The following is a 22,460-nucleotide window of genomic DNA, read 5'->3' as shown; positions in this document are numbered from 1 at the left end:
AGAGGGGAGCCAAAATGAATTGGGCACCAGAGCGTGAGGGCATCATGTCTTTGCTCCTCTAGTTCTAAAGGGTTTAACCCTGAATTTAGCCGTATTTATCACCTGTTGGTAGACATTAGGGACTTCAGTGGCTAGAGGACCCTGAGCTTGGAGTGCCCCACACTGCCTCCACTCAGATCTCCCCAGCCCTGTGCATCAGGTGTTTCTAGTTGGAACAGCGTCTCCTCATCCATAGATTGGAGTCCCCTTCACCCATCTAGTTTGGGACTTTGGCAGTGAGTAAGCATGAAGGGTAAAGGTCCAGGTAGTGTAATGAACTTAATCCTCCTCACAGCTGATGGCCCTGCGTCACCTCTACTTCAGGTGTGTGTTTGCCCATTGTCAGGATGCTAAGCCTCATCCAGAGATTCCACAAATGTCTTGAGGGAAAAGACAAGCCTCAGTCCTCCTGTCCTACTCCCACCACTATTCTGTTCCTTTCCTGCTACTGCTGTCTGGTTCCAGGCAAAGAAAGCAACGGATCTACCCTTCCTTTGGTGGGTGAGGTCTGCCTGAGCCAGGCAGACCTTCCTCACTCTTACCACTTTCTTAAGCTTTGAAGTCAGAGGTCTTTCCACACTGATGTTGTGGGAAAGGGACAGGATTTAGGCATGTAATAAGTTTGAGAGTCCCAAGTACCAGTGTGAAGTATATCATTTATATTCAGTTACCTTGCTGCTGCCTCCTCTGCCAGTTTTTCTTTTCAGCCCCTTTCCTGTTATTAAAATAAGCCATGACCCTCAAGGACCAGGACTTCTGCCCTTATGAAACTCTTAAACTACTCCAACCAGACATCCCTTTATCAACCCCATAAGCCTTGAACACTACCCCCTTACCCCTCAAAATCAGATGTTGCTTTCCTCCTTCTAGGCTCCTCAAAGTCCTGCATGGTGACCAAGGTTACTGATAAGTTTGGAGCGCCTTTCTCAAGTGTTTTATTTGTGTGCTAATAAATAGATACCTTATAGAGCTACAGCCTCTCATAAGATAATGATAATGGAGAGGACTTTAGCTGGATGGCAGGCCACTGGGGGTCTTTTGACCCCTGAATATCTTGGAGAAGAGGATGACCTCGTCCCTTCTGTCCCTCAGTCCTCTATTTTAGGATGCCAGGAAAGAGGTGGAGGGAGCCCTCTTGTGGCAGTTGCTTAAACCTTCTAGCTTCTTTTGGGGGGATATAGGGGAATGAGGGGGAGACTTAACCTGGAAGATAAATGTATAGCATCCAACTCAGGACAAACAGCAACCCCATCTTCCCAGAACATGAATAGCTCTTCAGTTGTGGCTTCGCAGAGGACCTGGGGCCCAGGGTCCACTTCAGGATAATCTGGGCAAAGGAGCTTCCAAAATGAGCTTGGAGAAAACCAGTAGAAAACCTTTGGATTGGTCTGCGTGGGATGGAGGACAAAACTGCCCCCGTCATTCCTGAGTATGGGGGTAGTGGCAGGGAGAATGAGTTTGGGTGTGTATGAGTTTCTTAGATTAAAGGTATGAGGTCTGAAGGTTCTGGGGATTCACTGCATCCCTTTCTGTTCAAGGGCCTAGATTGGTCAGAGCAGGAAATTGACAGGTATTTACTTAGTATTTTCTGTGTTTCCAGAGCTGTGCTAAGAATGGAATCAAACCAGAGAATGGAGGGAGAGACCTGGGAATCTATTTCTGGGATGCTCTGGAATCCTTGGGGTAGCCATAGTGCACCATGTGGGGTAGTGAGAATTGGGGAATAACTGTGGAAGGGCATACTCCTTTGCTACTGCTTGGTGCAGGGAGTGGTGTCTTTGGGCAGGCAGTCATAATAGTAAGAACAGCCTCTTTTCCATTTCTGAAGGGTGTGGAGGTGGGAAGGCCAAAGTCTAGTTCTCTATTTTCTAACCTGGTAACTGGAGGGATAGAGTATCATGCTGGTCACTAGGGAGTGAGATGATCCAGATGCCTTCCTGCCTCTCTAGGTTTTTCATTCTAATTGGGTTCCCTGGCCCTGGTTGCTAGGATGAGTAAGGATGACTCCAAGTTCCTGAGCAAAGGGAAGAGAGGGTGAGGTCTGAGGAAATCTGAGCCTTGAGTATGGTAAGGGAGCTATGCCCCTGAAGGCAGTGGTTGGAAGTCTGGAAGTAAGGAACCTAGGCCAGGACTGTTCACCATTAAGGCTTGAAAGTGAGTGTCTGCTTGTGTGTGTACTTGGCCAACATGAGCTACAGAAGAGAGTGTCTGGACTCTACGAGAAAATCTGGCTTTTGAGCTGAACCTGGTGGAGCAGGAAGGATGACACTCTAGCGAGAACTCTGGCTCTGTGTGCCCAGAGCTGACTAGTTCTACCCATGCACCTTCCTCCAAACCAGGCACATTGAAAGCTCTCTCTGAGGAGGTCTGGACAGTCAGTGTGGGCCAGGCAGGAGGTTTGAGAGTGAACTTGTCCACCTGGCATCCCCTCCCGCTCACCTCCCACCTCCACTCCTCCATCCCAAACATTGTTGAGAGCCATCCTAGGACAGAATGGAGTACAAGGCCTTTTGAGGGTTGGAGGGCTTAGCTTGGTGCTCTGAACCAAGGGATTTGGATGCCAGCATCTTTATGAGTTCCAAATATAGGAAAGTGGGGTGCTCTCTTGGCTTTAGGTAATAGATGGAAGATGAGAAATCTTTGTTTTTGCCTATGCCAGATCTTGCATTGATGGGATGATACCTCCCTGTCTAGAACAGCCATAGGTGAGATTTTGAGAGGGAGGTAATGCTTCATTCTGGATGCATGAATGAAGTCCATATGGATGCATGAGTGCATAACCATACCTAAAAAGAAAACATCCAGTCAGCCAGGGTAGGCATGCCCTTGAAAATATGGCATTAGATTTTGAACCCAGATTTGCATATTCTCACTCATAGTCTTTTTGTTTATTAACAATCTGTTTAAAATAAACATATTAAAAACACTTAAAAAGCAGTGTTGTGCTTACTATCTGGCACATAATAGGCACTAAGCTAGGCATCGTGGGTGCCCCATGAGTCTTGGGAGCCAGGGGGCGCTGTGGTAGTTTTTCTCTTACTCACCAACACCTTTGAGGGTGGAGGCCTTTCCAGGAGTGGCCCTCTGATTAAGTTGTGCCTCCAGTCAAGGTTGGGCCAGCTCCCCTACCTTTCCCAGAACCATCTCACCTTTCTCTGTCCTTCAAGTTCTTCCTAACTTGGTCCAAGGAGAAAGCCCCTTCCTTGGTTCCTCCTGGGTCCAAGTGGGCTTGTGCTGCCCTCTGTGGGTGATATTGTTGTCTTAGTTTTGCCTTTTCCATTGCCACTACCTCCCTCTCTCACTCCACCCCCACTTCCCCTTCAGATTCCCAAATAAAGCCTCAGATCTGGACCTGACAGTAGCCTTTCACCTTCACAACACCATTCCAATAAGCTGGTGAATTGGTGCAGTATGCACTATTACCCCTTTGCTCAGAAACAAGCAATGGGTTCCCACTGCCTTAGTCTGCCATTCAAGGCTCTCCACAACCAGCTCTTACTTCCCTCTCCAACTACCTCTCTCTCCTCATCCAGCTAAATCCCTTGCTTTAGCCAAACTGGTCCATTCATTTTTCCCAAATATCTGGCCCTCTGCCTTTGTCCCCTTTCTCACTTGTTTAAAAATACTACTTTCCTTTAAGATCTACAAAGCTGCCTGTGACCTGTCTAGTCACAAGGAATTGTTTTTCCCCAGTCTGGCTCCTTTAGCTCTGTTAGCACAACTTATTCAACACCTCCCACACATCCCCTTGTATTGCTGTATATCATGTTCATTCATTTAATATTTTGTTTAAGATTTATTTTTGTAACCAAACTAATTTTTATTGCAGAAGATCCAAAGAGTACATATATATAGAGCCACATGTGGAACCTGTTCCCATCCCCAACGGTAACCCCCTCAGCTATTTGGTGTGCATCCTTCTAGTTCCTTTTCTAAATATAAATACACACGTTGGGGAGGGGTTAAAATCTAAATAGGCTCATATCACATCTATTTTTGCTTTTTTTAAGGGTATGTACATTTGTCTTTGAGATTTTCCATATCAGTATATTTAGATCTTCCTTTTTAATGGCTTCTCAGTATTGTATAATATTTATTCAAAATAAAACATACTTGTCTAGAGTGTGTTATATGGAGGATAAATGTGCAGCTAGTACCTAGGGGACTCCAGACATGATCACAACCTTGTCCTTACCATCTGGGAGCTGGCTCTTTAGAGGAGATGGAGGAGTGGGGTGTACACCAATAACTGCAAGACAAGGAAAAATATAAGAATGTCTCTGAGTGTATGCCTCGAGTTCAGAAATCAGAGAAGTCACTTCTAGCGAAGGGAATCAGGACCTCACAGAGGAGGTGATATTTGAGCTTGGCTTGGAGGGAGCTTGACAGGTGAAGGAAGAGCATGAGTGCAGGCGTAGAGATGAAGACACATGATGAGGTTCATCTGATGCCAGACCATGAGCAGGCAGGGGGTTTGCTTCAGTTCACAAACATTTATCAAACATCTGTGTGTCAGACACCACACCAGGCAATGAGAATACAGAAATGAGAAAGATGAGGTTCCTGTCTTTAAAAGGCTTTCAGTTTAGTGGAATAAAAGCCAAGTTTGGAAAGGCAGATTAGGACCAGATGATGAAAGCTTTCAATTGGCATGTCAAGGAGTCTGAATTTTATTCACTGGGCAGTGTGGAACCATGCGTGCTTTCTAGTGGGCAGGCGACATGACTGAAGCTGAGCAGATAGCAACAGTGACCAGAGTGGGCTAAAATAGGGAGAGGCTGGGGATGACGGGCTCATTACTCTTTTTTATCTTTTTTAAAAACAAGATACAAGTTCTTTCCTACCTCAGTTTAAAGGTATCTGGTGGTCAGCAGTCCAGGACTGGTATGGTAGCTCTACAGTTATCAGTGACTTAGGCTTCTATCTCTTTGCTACACCATACTAGCATGTAGCTTCCATCCTCATGGTCATCTCATGGTCTGATACAGGTGCGGGAGTGTAATGCATCTTATCTACATTCCAGGCAGCAGAAAGAAGGAAGAGGAAGGAGGGGGGAGGAGGAGGAGGAGCATTCAATGACACACTTTTTAGCTAAGTTAACTCCCTGTAAGGAGTGTTCCTGGAAGTCCAGGACAATAATTCCAACACTTCTGTTTATGTCTTATTGGCCAGAACTTAGGCACATGGCCTTATCCAGCTTTAAGGGAGACTTGGAATTGTAGTTTTGTACTTATTTTTTTGTTTAATTTTTTTCCTTTTTTAAAAATTTGAGGTATAATTTGCATGCAGTGCCATGCACAGATTTTATCATACTGTTTGGTAAGTTCTGACAAATGCATACACTCATGTAACCCACATCCCTATCAAGATATAGAGTATTCCACCTTCCCCAGAAATTCCTTCTGGCTGAGGGGGCTTTTTCTTTATAAACGACCCCAAAGAGAGAGATAATGAGGGCATAATTAGAGTGGTAGCCATGGGAATGGAAAGAGTTAGAGGGGAGCCAGTGGGTGGCATAGCTGTTAAGTTTGCGTGCTCTGCTTTGGTGGCCCTCGGGTTCGTGGGTTCAAATCCTGGGCGCAGCCCAAAACACCGCGCATCAAGCCACGCTGTGGGTGCATCCCACATACGAAATAGAGGAAGATTGGCACAAATGTTGGCTCAGAGCCAATCTTACCAAAAAAAATAAAAGGGGCCGGCTCCGTGGCCGAGTGGTTAAGTTCATGGGCTCTGCTTCGGCGGCCCAGGGTTTCACCAGTTCGGATCCTGGGCGTGGACATGGCACCGCTCATCAAGCCATGCTGAGGTGGCGTCCCACAGGACCCACAACTAAAAAAAATACACAACTATGTACAGGGGGGCTTTGGGGAGAAAAAGGAAAGAAAAAAAAAAAAAGAGCTGGAGAGGCTGTGGAGGGAGAACCCAAAGGAGGCTAGTTGGATGTGGGAGATAGAAGAATCGAAGAGAATGCTGAGAGCAGAGCCACTACCAGAAACAGGAAATTGGGAGGGAAGTCTAGATTGTTGCAGATGACATGGAAGGAGAAAGAGGAATGAGTACAGTACTGGGTGTGTTGATTTGAGGTGCCAGTTAAACATCCAGGTGGAGATACCCAGTAGGCAGTTGTGTCTCGAGCTTGGGAAGGGAGGCAGAGCTCAATGGCATCAAATACTAGAGAGATGCCCAAGAGGACAAGGGATCAAGAAATGACCCAAGAATGTGGTGACTGAACTCGCTGATGACTTTTGGGGGAGCAGAATCCAGATGCCAAGGCCTGAGTGGGCAGTGAGGGTTCCAGTCACACAGAAGGGGACTGGCAGGGTCACCTGAAATTATTTTAAAACCTTTTTAAAAACTGAAGTCCTTACACAAACAGGAAAGAGTTGTGTGTAGCTACCCATTGGACAAGTTTCTTGATAAAAAGAGAAAGGAAATGGTAGCGTCAGAAGAAAAGATCAAGGATTCACCCCATCCTTACAGGAAAATAGCCCCTTGCTCTTTCAGTTAGCTTTGTAAGGGACAGAGTGATGGGACGGCTCCCTGACTCCTTTTGGACATATGACCTCCAGAAATTCAAGCTGAAGGGCTGGAGGTGGGAGAGGGATGCCACCTGTGACAGATGCTGGGGGGGGTGGGGGGAAGGGGGGGCAGCCAGACGTTGCCAGGATAGGGCTTAGACGAAAGAGCTGAGAGCAAACAGGCTGGACTCAGGCAGTCCTAGGTTTAAATCCTGTGTCAGGCACCCCCTAGCTAGATGACCTTGGGCAAGTTACTTAACCTCAGCACCCAGTTCCTCATCTGTAAAATGGAAACAATTATGCCTACTTTTCAGAGTGGTTTTAAGGATTACAGACAAATGCCTGGCACACAACAGGTAATCGTAAATGGGTGCTATTATGTGACCCAGTCCCTCGCTATGGAACGGAATGGCTAACGGACGGGTCAGAATCCGCGACCTTCCGATCTTAGAGGGGAGGGAGGGCTCCCCGTGGCCTCCTCCCTCCAGGAGGTGGGGACAAGGTGGAGGAAGGGCTGCAGGAGGAGGAGCTGGCGCGTCTCGACCCGCCCCCGTCCCGTCCAGTCTGGCCTGGGCGCCGAGGGAACCGCTGTCCTAGCCACCGCCACCCGAGCAGCCTGTCCTGGTGCCCCGTGCCCTGCCCCGAGTCCAGTCATGACCTTGCGCCCCTCACTACTGCCGCTCCATCTGCTGCTGCTGCTGTTGCTCAGTGGGGCGGTGTGCTGGGCTGAGGCTGGGTTCGAAACCGAAAGTCCCGTTCGGACCCTCCAAGTGGAGACCCTGGTGAGGAGGAGATACTCCCGGGCCCCGCAGGGAATACGGGGTCTGAACGAACCTGGGAACGGGGAGGAGAGGAAGTGCGGGAACTGAGTTGGGGGGTGCTGGGTCTAGGGGCAAGAACGGGATCTTTGGAGGAGCCTCCGTCCGTGACTCCTGTAGTCCGGTCATAGGTGGAGCCCCCCGAACCGTGTGCGGAGCCTGCTGCCTTTGGAGACACGCTTCATATACACTACACGGTGAGGGGTCTGGGGGGCCGGGGCGGGGCCTGGGAGGGGGCGGCGCCCTACTGAAACACGTCAGCTTTGGCTTGGACACGTGGCAAGTGGTTCGGGAGTAACTCGGGGCTCTGGGGTCGTCGAGCACGTGGCGGGGGGAGGGGCGCTCCCCTTCCCTGCCCATTTCCCCTCCTGGCTTTTCCGCCAATTCCTTCCCGGCGCTGAGAAGTGAAGGGTGGGGAGATCTCCGAGAAGTGCCAGCCCTTTGGGGTTTCCTGTTCCTTTCTGCTCTGAAGGGAATGCTAGGCTGTAGCTGCAAGGATTGCCGCCGCCCAGCGGCCCAGGTATGTGTTGCGGGCCCCTGGGCGGGAGAGGTACCAGGTGTGCGCTCTTGATGCTCTCTCCCTGCAGGGCAGCTTGGTAGATGGACGCGTTATTGACACTTCCCTGACCAGAGACCCTCTGGTTATAGAACTTGGCCAAAAGCAGGTGATCCCAGGTATGTGACCTGCGTCTCCCATTCCACTTTTTCCCAACCTAAGCCCTTTCTTAGCCTCTTCAACCCTTAAGCTACCTTGGAAATGCCCCTGGAATATGACTCCAGGGCTCTACCAGCCACCTCTGGAGGTTCAAACCCCACTTCTGATACTCCTCTTGCCCCAAACCCCACTGGAAGGCAGAGATTTGAGAAGTGGGGAGCTCAATTGAGGGTCAAGTGGGAGCCTTTGATCCTCCTCTCCTGGGATTTGGGGAATGTAGGTAGCTTCCTGTTCAGTTGTGTCTTCTTCCTCAAGGTCTGGAGCAGAGCCTTCTAGACATGTGTGTGGGGTGAGTATCTGGGCAGGGGTGGGCTTGGATCCCCCCTTTGTATGGGTAGAGGCTTTCTCTGCTATCCCTGCTCCGAGAGGAGGCAGGAGAACAGGGGATAAAGGGCCCTGGCTTTGCGCTGGGCAGGTCCAGGTCGTTGGGACTCCTGAGGGCATCCAAAGCATCTGTGCCTTTCTGGCTGTGGGTTTCATTGGAGGAATGGAGGCATGTGGGGGAATAGTCACCTTTCCTGGTCAACCTATTTGGTATTCAGGTAGGAAAGTTCATGTTTTGGGTGTGAATATCCAGAGGGTTTTGCTGATGGGGCTTCAAATGGACTGAGGCTGCTGGCCCACCTGATCCTACCTCTGGCTGTGACTCATTCCTTCCCACAGAGAGAAGCGAAGGGTAATCATTCCTTCTCACTTGGCCTATGGAAAACGGGGATTTCCACCGTCTATTCCAGGTAATCTGACCAGCCTGTCTCTCAGGCAATCAAAATACCTAGTCCCTAAGAGCTACAAGGAGCTGCACACTTTGTCTGGAGCTTGAGATGGTCTACACCCAGTTTGCTGAAAGGGACAGGAGTGGCTGGGGCCTCCTTCTGCAGGGCCACTTTTTTCCTCCTCACATCACCCACAGGGACTAGAGACATGTAGCCTATTAAGGCACCTGACTTGCCCTCTAGCAGCCAGCAAATTTTTAGGAAGGAGACACCTGTTTGAGCTCCATGGGTCTGCTGCCTGTGCCACCCCTCCCAGAACACTGGACTTCTTCCTTGCCTTTTTCCTACAACTCCAAACTGTGGTTTGTGCAGTTGGCCTGGCTTCTCACCACATCTCCACCCCTCCTTTCAGCTTTCACCAGGGAAGAGATAGTAAAAATTATCACAGTCAAGGAATTTGAGACAAAATAAAAAAACAACTTTTAAAAGCCAAGCCCACCCCATAACTTTAAAAGCCCTCACAGGCCACTGCTGATATCTATTCTTGAAGGGCTGAGACTGGACAGATTTCCCAAGGTATATATCTCTTGCTTTTAGTTACCACAAATGTCCTATTAGCTAAAATGTGTTGTACTTCAGAGTAATGGGATAAAAGTTCTTATCCTTGTTCCAGCTTAGAAGGAGACCTAGAAAGAGGGTCATTGGACTAAAAAGAAACTCTTTCACCTAAAGCTCTATTACTTCCCCATTTCCAGTACTGCTTCTGTTTACATTTCTCCCCCTGACCCCCAACTCCCATTTATTCCCTGACCCTTACTTCCTAAGCCACATCCTTCTTCCTCTCCAGCTCTTATGTTGAAACACTTATCTTTTCCAACAGTCATATTGAGTGTGCCCATTGGTTGGTGGAATTTCCAAAAGTGTAATTTAAATCCAATTAATTTCAGCCCTGCAAAGATTCTATCCATGTGGCTGTTTGGAAATGGAATATGGTTAGTATAGAGGTTGTCTCACTTTTAAATGGAGAAGAGTCTGTACATTTCACATCCACAGAAAGTTTTTCTGTCCTGTGAAAGACCTGTCACTGAACACAAGCCACACGTGCACATTTGGTGTAAACATGACCATCACTAGACTCTGCTCATCATCCTTCTCTGCCTTTGTCTAAATGAACTCAACCCCACATTTAAATCTTGCCAGCTTCCTAGTTCCCTATTTTCATTCAGACTCTGAGCCCTGGATAAAACACACAGAGATTCTAACCCTCACCTCCTCTCTGCCTCCAGCGGATGCAGTGCTGCAGTTTGACGTGGAGCTGATTGCACTGATCCGAGCCAACTACTGGCAAAAGCTGGTGAAGGGCATTTTGCCTCTGGTAGGCATGGCCATGGTGCCAGCCCTCCTGGGCCTCATTGGGTATCACCTATACAAAAAGGCCAACAGACCTAAAGTCTCCAAAAAGAAGCTCAAGGAAGAGAAACGAAACAAGAGCAAAAAGAAATAAATAATAGTAATTTAAAAAAACGTCTTTGCATTCTTCACCTGATACTTTCTGAGGCTGTTTTTGAAGGGGAATGAGGTAAAGGGCTGGGGAAAAAGGCCTTCTGAGTTGGATCCTGCCTGGCATGGGGTGGTTGGAGGCTTTGGATCACTTCTTCCCCTGGCTTCCTCTTCCTGTCCTAACATACTCTAAGAACCTGGCCTTGAATCTCCCCATAAGATCTCTAGGTCCTGAAGGTATGGGTTTTGGCTCCCATGGTGCCCTGACTCTGAGGAGCACTGCTTCATTGAGCTGTAAACGTCCTGGTAGTTGCTTGGCCATTCTCTCCACTCCCTGGGGCCACTGTATTCCTAGTGTGCTCAGCATAGACTGCTCTGTCCAGTATGGCAAAGATAGAAGGAGCTCATCAACTCCATGGAAATTTTTAATGGTTTAAAAGTCCTCAGGTCTCAAAAAATTCTCTGGGGATTGAAAAGAGATTTTCTCCTTGTATCACAGGATGTGAGAGATCACGTGGGCTGCTTCAACGATGTTGTAAGTGGTTGGAGGTTGTTTGTCACCTGGCTGGGTTGTAGGTTTGGACAAGGGCTGGGTTAAGTTGCTTCGATGGTTGACAATGAAGAGTGGGTTGAGCTGGCTCAGCACTTCATCACTCACTGAGATGCCATCCAAGTACTGCTTGAGCATCTCCCGCAGTTTCCTGTTGATTTCTAACAACTTGGCATGTCTGTGTTGGAGGCTCAGTTGCTCCAGTTTCACTTTGTTGTACCTTTTCCAGAAATTCTCCATCCCTATGTAGTCCACTATCACCTGGGAGTTGAGTTAAAAGGAGAAGGTGTGTGGAGGGGCCCGTTAGTGAATGCAGCCCAGTGCCCCATCATCCCCAACCTTGAGCGACCCCAGGAAATTTACCTTTGCAAGCTCCTCAGTAAGCTCCTCTGGGTTAATTTCCTCTATCTCCTCCTGCTCCTGAGGAGTCAATACTGATGAATAAAAAGGCAGCACTTTTTCTTCCTCTGTTTCAAATTTCCTACATATTTCAGCAAGTTTAAGGATCTTTTCACCCTGTTGGAAGCAGGAAGAGACCTTTTATTAGGAAAGGAGGAGGGCAGGGGAAATAGTGGAGTTGGTTCCCCTGCTTGAACCCAGGGAATCTACTTATCCAAATGGGAGATGAGAGTAATAAATATGTCTAACACAGAGTGCTTACTGTGTGCCAAGCACCATTCCAAGCATTTTGTCTTCCTACCAAATTCATTCATTATTAATTCATTTAATTTAAAATTCATTTAATTTAAACAGAGAAGGGAACAACATGGAATAAAAAAGGTACTCCAGGTGTCCACTGAAGCAGGAAGCAGGAGGAAGCTCTCTACCTCTCTCAAACCCCTTCCCCCTCGCAGGGAGCCAGGTTCCTTGGTTCTGATCACCTTCTCCCCTTGTTACCTTATCGACAGTCTTTCTCAGGGCCTTGAGGGTGGCATTACTTTCCAGGGTGAGTTTGACCAGCTTCTCCTGTGATATTCCCCGGGCCTGAGTCCTTTGCGCCTTAAGTTTTCGCAGTTGTACAAGGATTAACTCCTTGTCATTACGAATGTCCTGGTTCTGTTCTTCACTCTCTCGGCTGTGCGCCATGATCTTGCCTTTTAAAATAATTATGGACTCCTGGAGGAACAGAGTAGATTAGAGGAAACACTTGACTAGCTGAGGGTCTTCAGTGAGACAGGTAAGAGGACTGTCTGGGGACTCAAATCAAAGCATATCATCCTTCCCCAACCAGTGGATGAGGCCCAGTGGAAACTGGGGGAAGATGAACAGGGGATAATGGAGCAGTTAAAGCAGCAAGTATTTCTGGTTGGCTGGACTAACCTGTAGTCTTTGTATTTTTTTCATCTGTGCTTCAATCTCTTTGGAGCTCTTCTCGTCCTTCACCTTCAGGGTCTCGAAGGCAATCTTTCGATCCTCTGTGGCATCAGTATAATTCTTGAGTGCATCCTGGAACCTCCTCCACAGATCTTCTACTATATTCTCCAGTTGCAGTCTTAGAAAGTGCTTCTCTTCTATATTCTAGGAAGTGGCCCCAAAATAGCCAGTGCTTGGAATTACCCTATTAGTGCCCTGTCACATCCCACCAGCAACCTTGCCCTCTTGAACTGTGTGTAGCATAGTGTAGTGCAGAGGTTGCCAATGAAAATGCCGACAAAGACCAGGCAGATGACATAAATAAGTGATGTGGGCTAGATGGAGCCTGTGGTGAACCATAGAGGAAATGCTCCATGGGGGGCAAGGGGATGGCACAGCTGTTTGGCTCCACATGAATGTCCCCATTTGGAAATGTGGCCCAGTATTACCAGATCTTTAAAATTTTCAATGGAAGCTGAAAATTTGGATTTTTATGTGAAATCTCCCAATTTTTTTTTAAAGATTTTATTATTCCTTTTTCTCCCCAAAGCCCCTGGTATATAGTTGTATATTTTAGCCGTGGGTCCTTCTAGTTGTGGCATGTGGGATGCTGCCTCAATGTGGCCTGACAAGCGGTGCCATGTCTGTGCCCAGGATCCGCACCGGCGAAACCCTGGGCCGTCGCAGTGGAGCGCTTGAACTTAACCACTCTGCCACGGGGCTGGCCCCTCCCAATTTTTAAATGTAGGAAGCTTATTAAAAATTTTTACAAAACACTGTGGGGCAAAACAAAGAACCCCATACCCGAACCCAGGTCCGCAGGCTGGAGGAAAGCACTTTGGGCCAAGGGGCAGGAGGCCTGACTTCTCCTGGCTCTACCACAAATCAGCAGCATGACTTTGGCAGGCCATTTTATGTCTTTGGGCCTTAGTTTCTTCATCTGAAAATCACAGGGGTGAAGCCAGGTGATCTCCTTGGTGCTTTTTACCTCTAAAATGCATTTCCTTAACATTTCAGAGTGGTTCTCCTGATCAATTTTCACAAAAGTACAAAAAAGCAGGGGTACCTAGAGCAACAGTGGCATTTTACTGATGATGTTTGTTAAAAGGGTCTCTTCCAGCTCCACTAGGCTTGAGCATTCTGCTCTCACTTCTCTCCCAGCTCCTGCCCATGTGCTCTCCCTCTACCTTGTTTTTGAGATCATCCCACATGCTCTGGAATTCCAGCTTGCTTTCATACTCGGAATCTATGTAGTTCTGCTCCATGGCCATGAAGACATCTTGTAGGTAGTGAATCTCTTTTTCATGTTGGTCAATAATTGTCTTCCTATAGGAGATAAGACACTGTCCCTGCTCTGAAGGATCAAGCATATAGACCAATAATGACAGTCAAAGCAGTAAGAAGACTTTATGAATGGTATAATCTATTAGGTACTGAAGGAGAACAGTGGGAGGGTGGGCTCTATTCTTTTTTAGGGACAGAAAGAATGAATAAGATTATTTTATTATGGTTTTTGAATATGTAATATATTCATATGATACAAAAATCAAAAAGTACAAACAGTTATAGTGAGAAGTCTCCTCTCAGCCCTGTCCTCTGCCAGATGGTAGGATTTTGATAGTTGAAAGTGGGTGGTGAGGGCGTTACAGATAGGGACCTGGCATGGGCAAAGGGAAGCTAAGGCCACAAGCTTAAATCTGAGTTAGTTTAGAAGGATCTCAGGATCTTCTGTGCCAGGGGTCATGTCATAATCAAGGCGAGATGCTCCAGGGTGCTGGCCACCAGCTCATAGGCAGGCAGCTCCTTGACAAAGGCTCTGCATACTCTCTGTGGCTCAATCCCCATCTCTCTTAGGCCCTCATACCTTTCTGTCTCAAACTCCTTCGTTAGGGCCTCCAGCTCCAGATTGTAACTTTCCTCTAGGAGGTTAAGCCGGCTTCTCTGCAGGGCCAACAGCTGGTCAATGTTGTGCATGTGGCTGCGCAGGGCATGGGCGTACTGTTCCTCAGCTTCTGACAGGTCCTTAGCTAAAGACTGGGTAGGAAACAGAGAGTTAACATTTTGGCTGAATGGCTTCTGTGTGAGAAAATAAATATGTATTCAGGTGGGCTAGCTGGATCACATGAATGGCATTTTCCCCTAGTTCCTAATGCCAATTCTTTGGTTCTAAGAGTGCTGGTTCTCCCACTCTTGAATGCAAAGTAAGACTGACATCAGGGAGCCCCACGTCGCCAGTCAGTGTCGCAGAGGCAATGGACATTTACAGTGATGGAGCTACCACTAAAAGGAACTAGGGACTCTTGGAGAAATGGCTGCTTCAAAGTCTGAGGCAAAAAATAAACAAGTTGAACCTACAGTATCTTCTCAAAAAGACAGCAAATAGAGTCATGTTGAAAGGACTCAGGAACTAACAAAAAGTGGCTCTCTGTGGCAGATTCTATTTTCCAAAGATGGGCACAATTTCTCCCATCCTACAGTCTTCTGCAGTGTGACATTGCTACTCCTCCATGAGGCGGTAGTCTCTTTTTCCATCTCCTTGAATTTGGGCATAGCCTGTGACTACTTAGATATTAGAATATGGTGGAAGTGACACTGTGCCAGTTCCAGGCATAGCCCTTAACTGGCCTGGCAGCTTCTGCTTTCTGCCCCTTGGAATGCTTGTTTTTGGGACACTCCCTCCAGGAACCCAGCCAACATATTGTGAGAAGCCCAGTGCATATGGAGGGACCAGGTGAAAGCATTCCAGTCAATAGCCCAGCTGAGCTCCCAGCTGACAGTCAGAATCAAATGCCAGCCGTCTTAGATCCAACCTAGTTAAGCCTTCAGGTGACTGCAGCCCCCACTGACATCTGACTGAAATTGTAGGAGATCCCAAGAGAGACCCCCCCCCCCCAGTTAAGGGAGCTAAGTCAACCTAAAGAACCATGAGAAATAAATTCTTGTTTTAAGTCACTAATTTAGGGGTAGTGTGTTATATAGCAGTAGATAACTGGAACACTTCTGGCAAAAAAGGGACAGTGCAGCATCAATAAGAATAAGAACTGCAATGAACTGAAAAATATCAAATATGTTGATTAGGAGTTCATAAGGATACTTTAAAAAATTCAGTTACAATGGGAGGATGCCAGACAACCAATTCTTTTTTTTTTAACTGGTATGTAAAGAGAAGAGAAAGAATGAAGCATTTATCCTGCCTTTCTTATATAAACTGTACCTTTTGGTAACTGAATGGTAAATGATGATAAGTATCTCTTTATAAAAGTATTCAAGCTAATAAGTGAAAAAAGAATGATACTATTAGAAAATCAGCATTTCTGCAACCCCTAATAAATTAATGGATAATCAACAGCTGCTAACATCACAAAAAGAGCAATAACTAGACATTATGTGCCTCTTGATGGAAGAACACAGCACGTCCAAGCTTCCAGATCTAGCTATCAAGATACAGGAAATACAGAGGACAAAGTAAAATGTTAAACTACAATACAGAATACTATGCAATTGTAAAAAAAAAAAGGAAAAGAAAAGCTCTGTATGGGCTAATGTGGAATAATCTCCAGGATATATTGTTAACTGAAAAAGGCAAGGGGCAGAGCACTATGTAATACTATCATATGTGTAAAAAAGGGTTTACTTATGAAACAAATTATTGGGCAGGGCACTGGGTGGCTGGAAGGCACTCGTGGGAGGGAACTTTTCTGTATATAACTTTATCTTTTGAATTTTGAATAATGTGAATGTATTACCTATTCAAAAAAGTAAAACGGGCCAGCTCTGTGGCTGAGTGGTTAAGTTCACGCGCTCCGCTTCGGTGGCCTGGGGTTTCGCTGGTTCTGATCCTGGGCGCATACATGGCACCGCTCATCAAGCCACGCTGAGGTGGCGTCCAACATGCCACAACTAGAAGGACCCACAACTAAAAAAAATACACAACTATGTACAGAGGGGCTTTGGGGAGAAGAATTAAAAAAAAAAAATTGCAACAGTTGTTAGCTCAGGTGCCAATCTTTAAAAAAAAAAAGTAAAACAAGTTAAAATTAAAATGAATAAAACAAAAAAACATTTACTGAATGCCCCCATGGTCCAAGCACCTTGAGTCCACTCACTGTAAACTACTACAGTCTCTGTGCAGAGCTAGCTTTCACTGTATATGTTTAGTATCAAAAAGGATCTTAGTGGGGCTGGCCGGGTGGCGCAGTGGTTAAGTGCGCACATTCCGCTTTGGCAGCCCAGGGTTTGTGGGTGCGGATCCCGGGTGTGGACACGGCAAGCCATGCTGTGGTAGGCATCCCACATATAAAGTAGAGGAAGTTAGCTCAGGGCCAGTCTTCCTCAGCAAAAAGAGGAGGGTTGGCAGCAGATGTTAGCTCAGGGCTGATCTTCCTCAAAAAAAAAAAAAAAGATCTTAGGAAATAGGTGCTGATAACGGAAGACTATTCACTTACTCACAAACGTTTACTAAACCTGCTATGTACCAGCACTGTAGTAGATGCTGAGGATTCAGAGATGAAAAGACATGCTCACTGCCCCCAAAGGAGCTTGCAGTCTTGCAGTAGGAAAAGAAGAGTATATAAACAGAAAATTACATTATAACATGGAAACTGCTATGAGTTTGATGACTTACCAGTGACAGTGGGATATAAAGCACTGAGTGCCTACATCTGACTAAGAGCACTGAGGAAGGCTTCACAGAAGAGATGTTATTTGTATCACTCTTGAAGGAGGAGTGAGAGTTTGCCAAGAAAACTGGGAAGATGGGGAAAAGAGAATAGCAGATAGAGGGAACAGCATGTGCAAAGGCACAGGTAAGAAACAAGCATGGCTGTGTGAAAGGTACAGGGAAAGGCCAGATGATGAAGGGCTTTGATGTTCTTTCCACAGAGTTTGGGTTTTTTCCTGTAGAAGAGGGGAGCCATTAAAGAGACTTAAGCAGTGGAGTAACAGGATCAGATTTTTATTTTAGAAAGATAATCTGGCATTTGTGTAGACAGTCATCTGAAGGCGGTTGAGCATGAAGGCTGGAAGATAGGAGACTATTGCAATAGTCCATATGAGACATAATGCCCGGGTCTCAACTATAGCCGGATAGTGGGGGAAAGAGCAAGGTACGGCTTTGAAAAATACTGAAGCAGAAGACTTATACAAGACTTAGTAACAGAAGTCAGGGATGGAAGCAAAACCTAGGATGATTCCCAGATTTCTGGGTTGGGTGATTTGGTGAATGGCAATAGCCACTCAAATAGAGAGTATAAAAAAGACCAGATTGTGGAGGATGGGGAATGGGGCTGGCTCGGCAAGGGGGAGCTCATGAGTTCAGTTGTCAGGACAGTGCAACAGCCAGGAACAGATATCTAGGAAGGCTGAATGTTGAATATAAGGATTTGGAACTCGAGAAAAATCTGGGCTGGTGTTACAGACCTGGGAGTCATCAATATATGTGTTATTTAAAGCCAGGGTAATAAGTAAGATTGTCTAGGCCCTAGGTACCTAGTTAGAGGGAAAAGTGGCCAAACTCAGAAAGCTGGGAAATGCTAAAGTTCAGAGGATAGAGAGAGGAAGATAAACTCACAAAGGGGACCGGATGTATATATCCCAGAGGCAGGAGAAAAGCCATGAAAGAATGGTCTCAGGGAAGCCAAAGGGGAGTTTCAAGAAGTAGGGCATGACCAAGAGTGTCAGTGCCATATAGAAGTCAGGTTAGATGAAGACTAAATGATGAAAAGTATCCATGATCTGGGACTGGTGGTCTTTACAAGAGCAGTTTCCTAGAGAAAGGTGGAAATCTGATGTGTGGGATGCAGGATGAATGGGAATAATGGGAAGTGAAGAAGTGGAGAAAGCATGTGAGGACCACTAACACTTGCACATTTAACAGGTGTAGTTTCAGTTATTCAGGAATGACCCCGAAGGTGCTTAATATTAGTAGTGTGTGATTGGCCTAAGGCAGGGAGTGTAATAATTAGCTGCAAAGCTGTTGTGTAGGATGAAGCTAATTGGCTCAAGGGTGAGCGTGGCCACTGCTCAGCATCCTAAAATGAACACTGCTGGTTCTCTTCTCAGCAAGTATTTGATAACTCTCAATAAGAGTCTTAAACAGTCACTTAAAAAGCCATAAGGTAAAACTGGCTGGGTGAGGACTTCTAATGTATAATGAACGGTTTTTGCAAATCTGGAAACTCTTAATATCTATCACTTGAAACTGCCCAAGGTCTACTGAATTTTTTTCCTCAGGGGTTAGGCTGTGAAGGAGAGGTATGTGTTTTCTAGGAGGGGACTACCAGGCTGACATTGTATATTTTGCTGTTATTGTGGGGGGTTTTGTTTTGTTTTAAGATAGAAAAGACTAGGGGCTGGCCTTGTGGCATAGTGGTTAAGTTTATGCACTCCACTTTGCTGGTCTGGGGTTCACAGGTTCGGATCCCAGGTGTGGACCTACACACCACTCATCAAGTCGTGCTGTGGTGCCATCCCACATACCAAACAGAGGAAGATGGACACAGATGTTCACTGAGGGACAATCTTCCTCAAGCAAAAAGAGGAGGATTGGCAGCAGACGTTAGTTCAGGGCTAATCTTCCTCAAAAAAAAAAAAAAGGGTAAAAGAAGAAAAAAAGATGGTATGGACTCAACTCAAGAGCCTCCCCAGAACAAAAGGATGGCTGCTTGAATTGCTTAGAGATCTAGAACTGCTCTTCCCCGTGGAGATCTTCTCAGCCTCATCCAGGGCCACTGAAGCTGAATCAAAGAAGCCAAACTTTGGTTAAATAAAGCACTGGAGTGGGAATCAAGAAACTCATGCTCTAGTCCCAGCTCTCTCGCTGACTAGCTGGTGACCTTGGGCAAGCGGGGTCCCGTCTCTGGAAGTGAGTCTTCTCACACTGGAATGAAGGTGTGGGACTAAGTTCAAATCACTGGGTGATATATACTGTGCCTTACAACTCTAATGTGGTATAGTACTGGTTTGAGGCAGTGATGACCAAGGAGAATGGCTCCTCTAAGTGAAGGAGAGGGATGACAGCCCAAAATTTCAATTTTTTTTTTTCAGTAAAAACTGTTATTACCAATTGCCTGGCTTCATCACAGCCTGTGTCTTGGGGGGCTTTAAGACTGATTAATTAATTCACTAGGCCCATTCTATTAAGAGAAGAGGTCAAGGTAGCCATATTCAAGTGTTTCATTGGGAAGAATGTGTACCTTGATGACACTGTCCTTGCAGTCCACCACTCGTTCAAATGTTTGGCTGAGGATCTCAATGTCCTTATGAAGCTCTCTGGTCTTGACTTCTCGAAGAACGGTTCTCCACTGCGTGTTAATCTTATTAAGGTTCAGAGCACTGTTGTGTTCCTCCTTGGCCAGCTTGTCCTGTGTGAAGGAATAAATACAACCCCAGAAGGTCAGGGCCAAGACCCCTGATACAGTGCAACAAACCAGATCACACTTAGTTTGTCAACTGACACCTTACTCTTTGTCTTTTCTGAGGGTCCAAAGCTCCTGATGACTAACACTCAGGGAGCTCCTGTTCTTGTTTTGGGAGGGTCTCGAGTAAGATAGGAACAACCCAGTAGCATTTTAGGGAGGGCAAGGGTGAATTTCTTTCAGGGTGGATGCATCACAGCAGGATCCATCCCCAGGGAGAACATCAGAATTTCAGAGAGCTCACACAGCTGATAGCACCTTCTGTCCCAGTCCTGGGGCTCAGTTGTGACTGCCAAACTCTATACCACTGGCCGGCTCCATACTTCACAGAGAACCGCCCCTCCCCCCAAACAATATTTCCCCAAATCTACGTATAACTGGGTCTCGAGATTTCCGGTGGAGGGAAGGCCAGCATGAAAATGAGGCTGCCACAGTGACCGAGTCAAGGCGATAGGACCAGCGCAGGGAGTGGGTGAGGTTGGGCAGGGAGGTATGCAGAAAGCCATCACCTTCAAGAACTGGCTCAGGAGCCTCTCTTTCTTCTTGGCCATCTCCTCCTCTGCCAGCAACTTCTGCTGAAACAGAAGCAGCTGCTCCTCATCGGACAGGGGGGCCTTGGCCTTTTTCCCTTTCTTAGGCATAGCTGGACTGGGGACTAGACCTGAGCAAGGATCCTTGGCCTGCCAAGGCCAGCGCTAGAGGGGGTAAGGGGAAAACGCCCCCAGAAAGAGCCCTTCTGGAACTGCCCCTGGACGGTACTGGAAGCTTAGATCTCAGTCCTCGGGCAAGAGAGAGCCTGAGATAGCAATGAGGTAGAGCTTTCAAGCCTAAAGACGCATCTCCGTCTCCTAGCAACGGAGATCTCGCTAAGATGGCGCTGTGTGAGGCTAGGAGGGGAGTCCTCGGCTTGGAGCGCCCTCTGCCGGCTGGAGGACGGCAGTCAGTTTTTGAGAGAGGGTCGTTGCACCTCTTAAAATCCCTAGCCTCCTCACTGAACCTTTTAAAACCACTTTTTGTTTGTTTTTCATAGAATGTCCGTATTTTACAATACGGATAATAACGTATTTTGGGGAGACGATGGAGAAACAGGAACTCTCATACATTGCTGGTGGGAATATAAAATAGTGCAGCCACTTTGGAAAACAGTTTGGCAGTTTCTTAAAATGTTAAACATAAATTTACCATGTGATCCAGCAATTTCACTCTCAGATATCAATCTAAGAGAACTGAAACGTATCCACACAAAGACTTTCACAGGAATGTTCTTAGCAGCATTACTCAAAATAGCCCAACCCGAAACAATGTAAATGTCCATTAACATGATGAATGGGTAGACAAAATATGCTTCTTCTATACAATGGAATACTATTAATCAATAAAAAAGAATGAACTATGAATGTATGCTACAACGTGGATGAACGTCAAAAACATGCTCAGTAAAAGAAGCCGGACACAAGAGACCACATATTGTAAGACCATATATTCCATTTATGTGAAATATCCTGAAAAAGCAAAGCTACAAAGACAGAAAGTAGACCACCGATTGCTTGAGAGAGGTGAAGGGGAGATTAATATTAAATGTGCGTGAGAGATCATACTGGGTTGACGAAAATGTTCTAAAACTGACTTATGTTGGACAACTCTATGAGTTTGGTTTAAAAAATCATTGAATTTTACACTTGAAATGGGTGAATTATATGATATGTAAAATGTGCCCTGATAAAATTGTTTTAAATGTGAGATAAAATGCTTGTATTAGTCAGACTTCACCAGAACCAATGGGAAACATATATATGGAGATATATATATCCATCTGATGTTTCATTCTGAGTCCAAAGCCCAGAAAAGACAAATGAAGACCAATGTCCCAGCTCAAACATTAAGGCAGAAGGAATTCCCTCTTACTCAGCCTTTTTACTCTATTTAGGCCCTCAATTGATTGGATGAGGCCCACCCACATTGGGGAGAGCAATATGCTTTATTCATCTACAGATTCAAATGTTAATCTCAACCAGAAACATCCTCACAGACATACTCAGAATAATGTTTAACCAAATATCTGGACACCCTTTGGCTCAGTCAAGTTGACACATAAAATTAACCATCACAAATCCACCCCTTGTCAATACATATCTTCTTAACCCATACTTAATCTCCAAATAAAGATAATAACAAGGTCATAATACTTAAATTCTCTGATATAAGGTCAATACATCTTACATTACATTATAAGAGAAAAAGAGAGGGAAGAAAACAATGATATTTTATTTTTATATGTACACACAGACACACAAACATGTTCATAACAAAACAAGGAGGAACTGTCATGAAAATTACAGTTCTGTAATTATAGAAATTATGTTTCTGTAACTGGTCATGTGGTTGTAGCTTGCAATTTATAACTACCTTCTTCCGCCATCCATTCTTTATTCTCTCTGCCTTTAGCAAGCACCTCAGCTGGTCATGGTTCTTTACCTGGTGGGGTGACCCAAACTCTCATTCCTCAAGGGTCTGGGCCGTTAGTAGTCCTGCCTGGATTGGGTTGTTGCAGTTTTCCTTTAACCTGATCACAGGGCATGGTAATACTAAGAGACACCCTGGGGGATCTCCTGTGCCCCAGACATTCTTTTCCTTGCCTCATCATGAAGCAGTAGTCTGATTTCCCCTTGGTAGTCAGGAACAATCACCCCAACCAGCACAATAACTCCCTTCTTTGCCTATTGATTCAGAAGCATGAGGAGTGCAAAGTGACTGGGTGACAGTCTTAACTTCCAGTTCAATGGAATCATTGTTGTGTTGTTAGTGGAAGCGTTCCTCCCTTTGGAGCTAAGACTTCTAG

General features: G+C 46.1%; 2 protein-coding genes across 3 annotated transcripts; one reads left to right on the top strand and one right to left on the bottom strand.

The window, feature by feature from the left end:
- Nucleotides 1–7,043: 7,043 nt before the first annotated feature.
- FKBP11 (FKBP prolyl isomerase 11) lies at nt 7,044–10,327 on the top strand. Of its 2 annotated transcripts, XM_070494385.1 has the most exons (7): nt 7,092–7,339; nt 7,507–7,572; nt 7,848–7,895; nt 7,963–8,050; nt 8,346–8,379; nt 8,754–8,824; nt 10,090–10,327. In XM_070494385.1, exons 1-7 carry the CDS (start codon nt 7,211–7,213, stop codon nt 10,305–10,307), a joined length of 654 nt encoding a protein of 217 aa, XP_070350486.1. In that variant the 5' UTR covers nt 7,092–7,210; the 3' UTR covers nt 10,308–10,327. The 2 variants fall into 2 exon arrangements, with proteins under 2 accessions (XP_014705511.1, XP_070350486.1); XM_014850025.3 differs by lacking the exon at nt 7,848–7,895 and having other exon boundaries at nt 7,044–7,339.
- Nucleotides 10,328–10,715: 388 nt separating this feature from the next.
- CCDC65 (coiled-coil domain containing 65) lies at nt 10,716–20,486 on the bottom strand. Its single transcript, XM_014850024.3, has 8 exons — nt 20,131–20,486; nt 19,400–19,567; nt 14,071–14,240; nt 13,394–13,532; nt 12,174–12,371; nt 11,751–11,969; nt 11,217–11,369; nt 10,716–11,114 (listed from the first exon to the last, which is right to left on the bottom strand). Exons 1-8 carry the CDS (start codon nt 20,260–20,262, stop codon nt 10,797–10,799), a joined length of 1,497 nt encoding a protein of 498 aa, XP_014705510.1. The 5' UTR covers nt 20,263–20,486; the 3' UTR covers nt 10,716–10,796.
- Between the last annotated feature and the right edge of the window lie 1,974 nt (nt 20,487–22,460).

This window comes from Equus asinus, chromosome 22 (assembly GCF_041296235.1).
Source record: "Equus asinus isolate D_3611 breed Donkey chromosome 22, EquAss-T2T_v2, whole genome shotgun sequence".
Lineage (NCBI taxonomy): Eukaryota > Metazoa > Chordata > Mammalia > Perissodactyla > Equidae > Equus > Equus asinus.
This window is presented reverse-complemented; position numbering and strand designations above follow the sequence as displayed.

Excerpts from the sequence above, each read along its gene's own strand:
- FKBP11 (XM_070494385.1), top strand. The coding sequence starts at position 7,211 with ATGACCTTGCGCCCCTCACTACTGCCGCTCCATCTGCTGCTGCTGCTG. Across the intron at positions 7,340-7,506 it reads CCCTCCAAGTGGAGACCCTG|GTGGAGCCCCCCGAACCGTG; the intron begins GTGAGGAGGAGA and ends GTCCGGTCATAG. Across the intron at positions 8,825-10,089 it reads ATTTCCACCGTCTATTCCAG|CGGATGCAGTGCTGCAGTTT; the intron begins GTAATCTGACCA and ends CTCTGCCTCCAG.
- CCDC65 (XM_014850024.3), bottom strand. The coding sequence starts at position 20,262 with ATGCCTAAGAAAGGGAAAAAGGCCAAGGCCCCCCTGTCCGATGAGGAG. Across the intron at positions 19,568-20,130 it reads TCCTGAGCCAGTTCTTGAAG|GACAAGCTGGCCAAGGAGGA; the intron begins GTGATGGCTTTC and ends TCCTTCACACAG. Across the intron at positions 11,970-12,173 it reads AAAAAATACAAAGACTACAG|GAGTCCATAATTATTTTAAA; the intron begins GTTAGTCCAGCC and ends CTGTTCCTCCAG.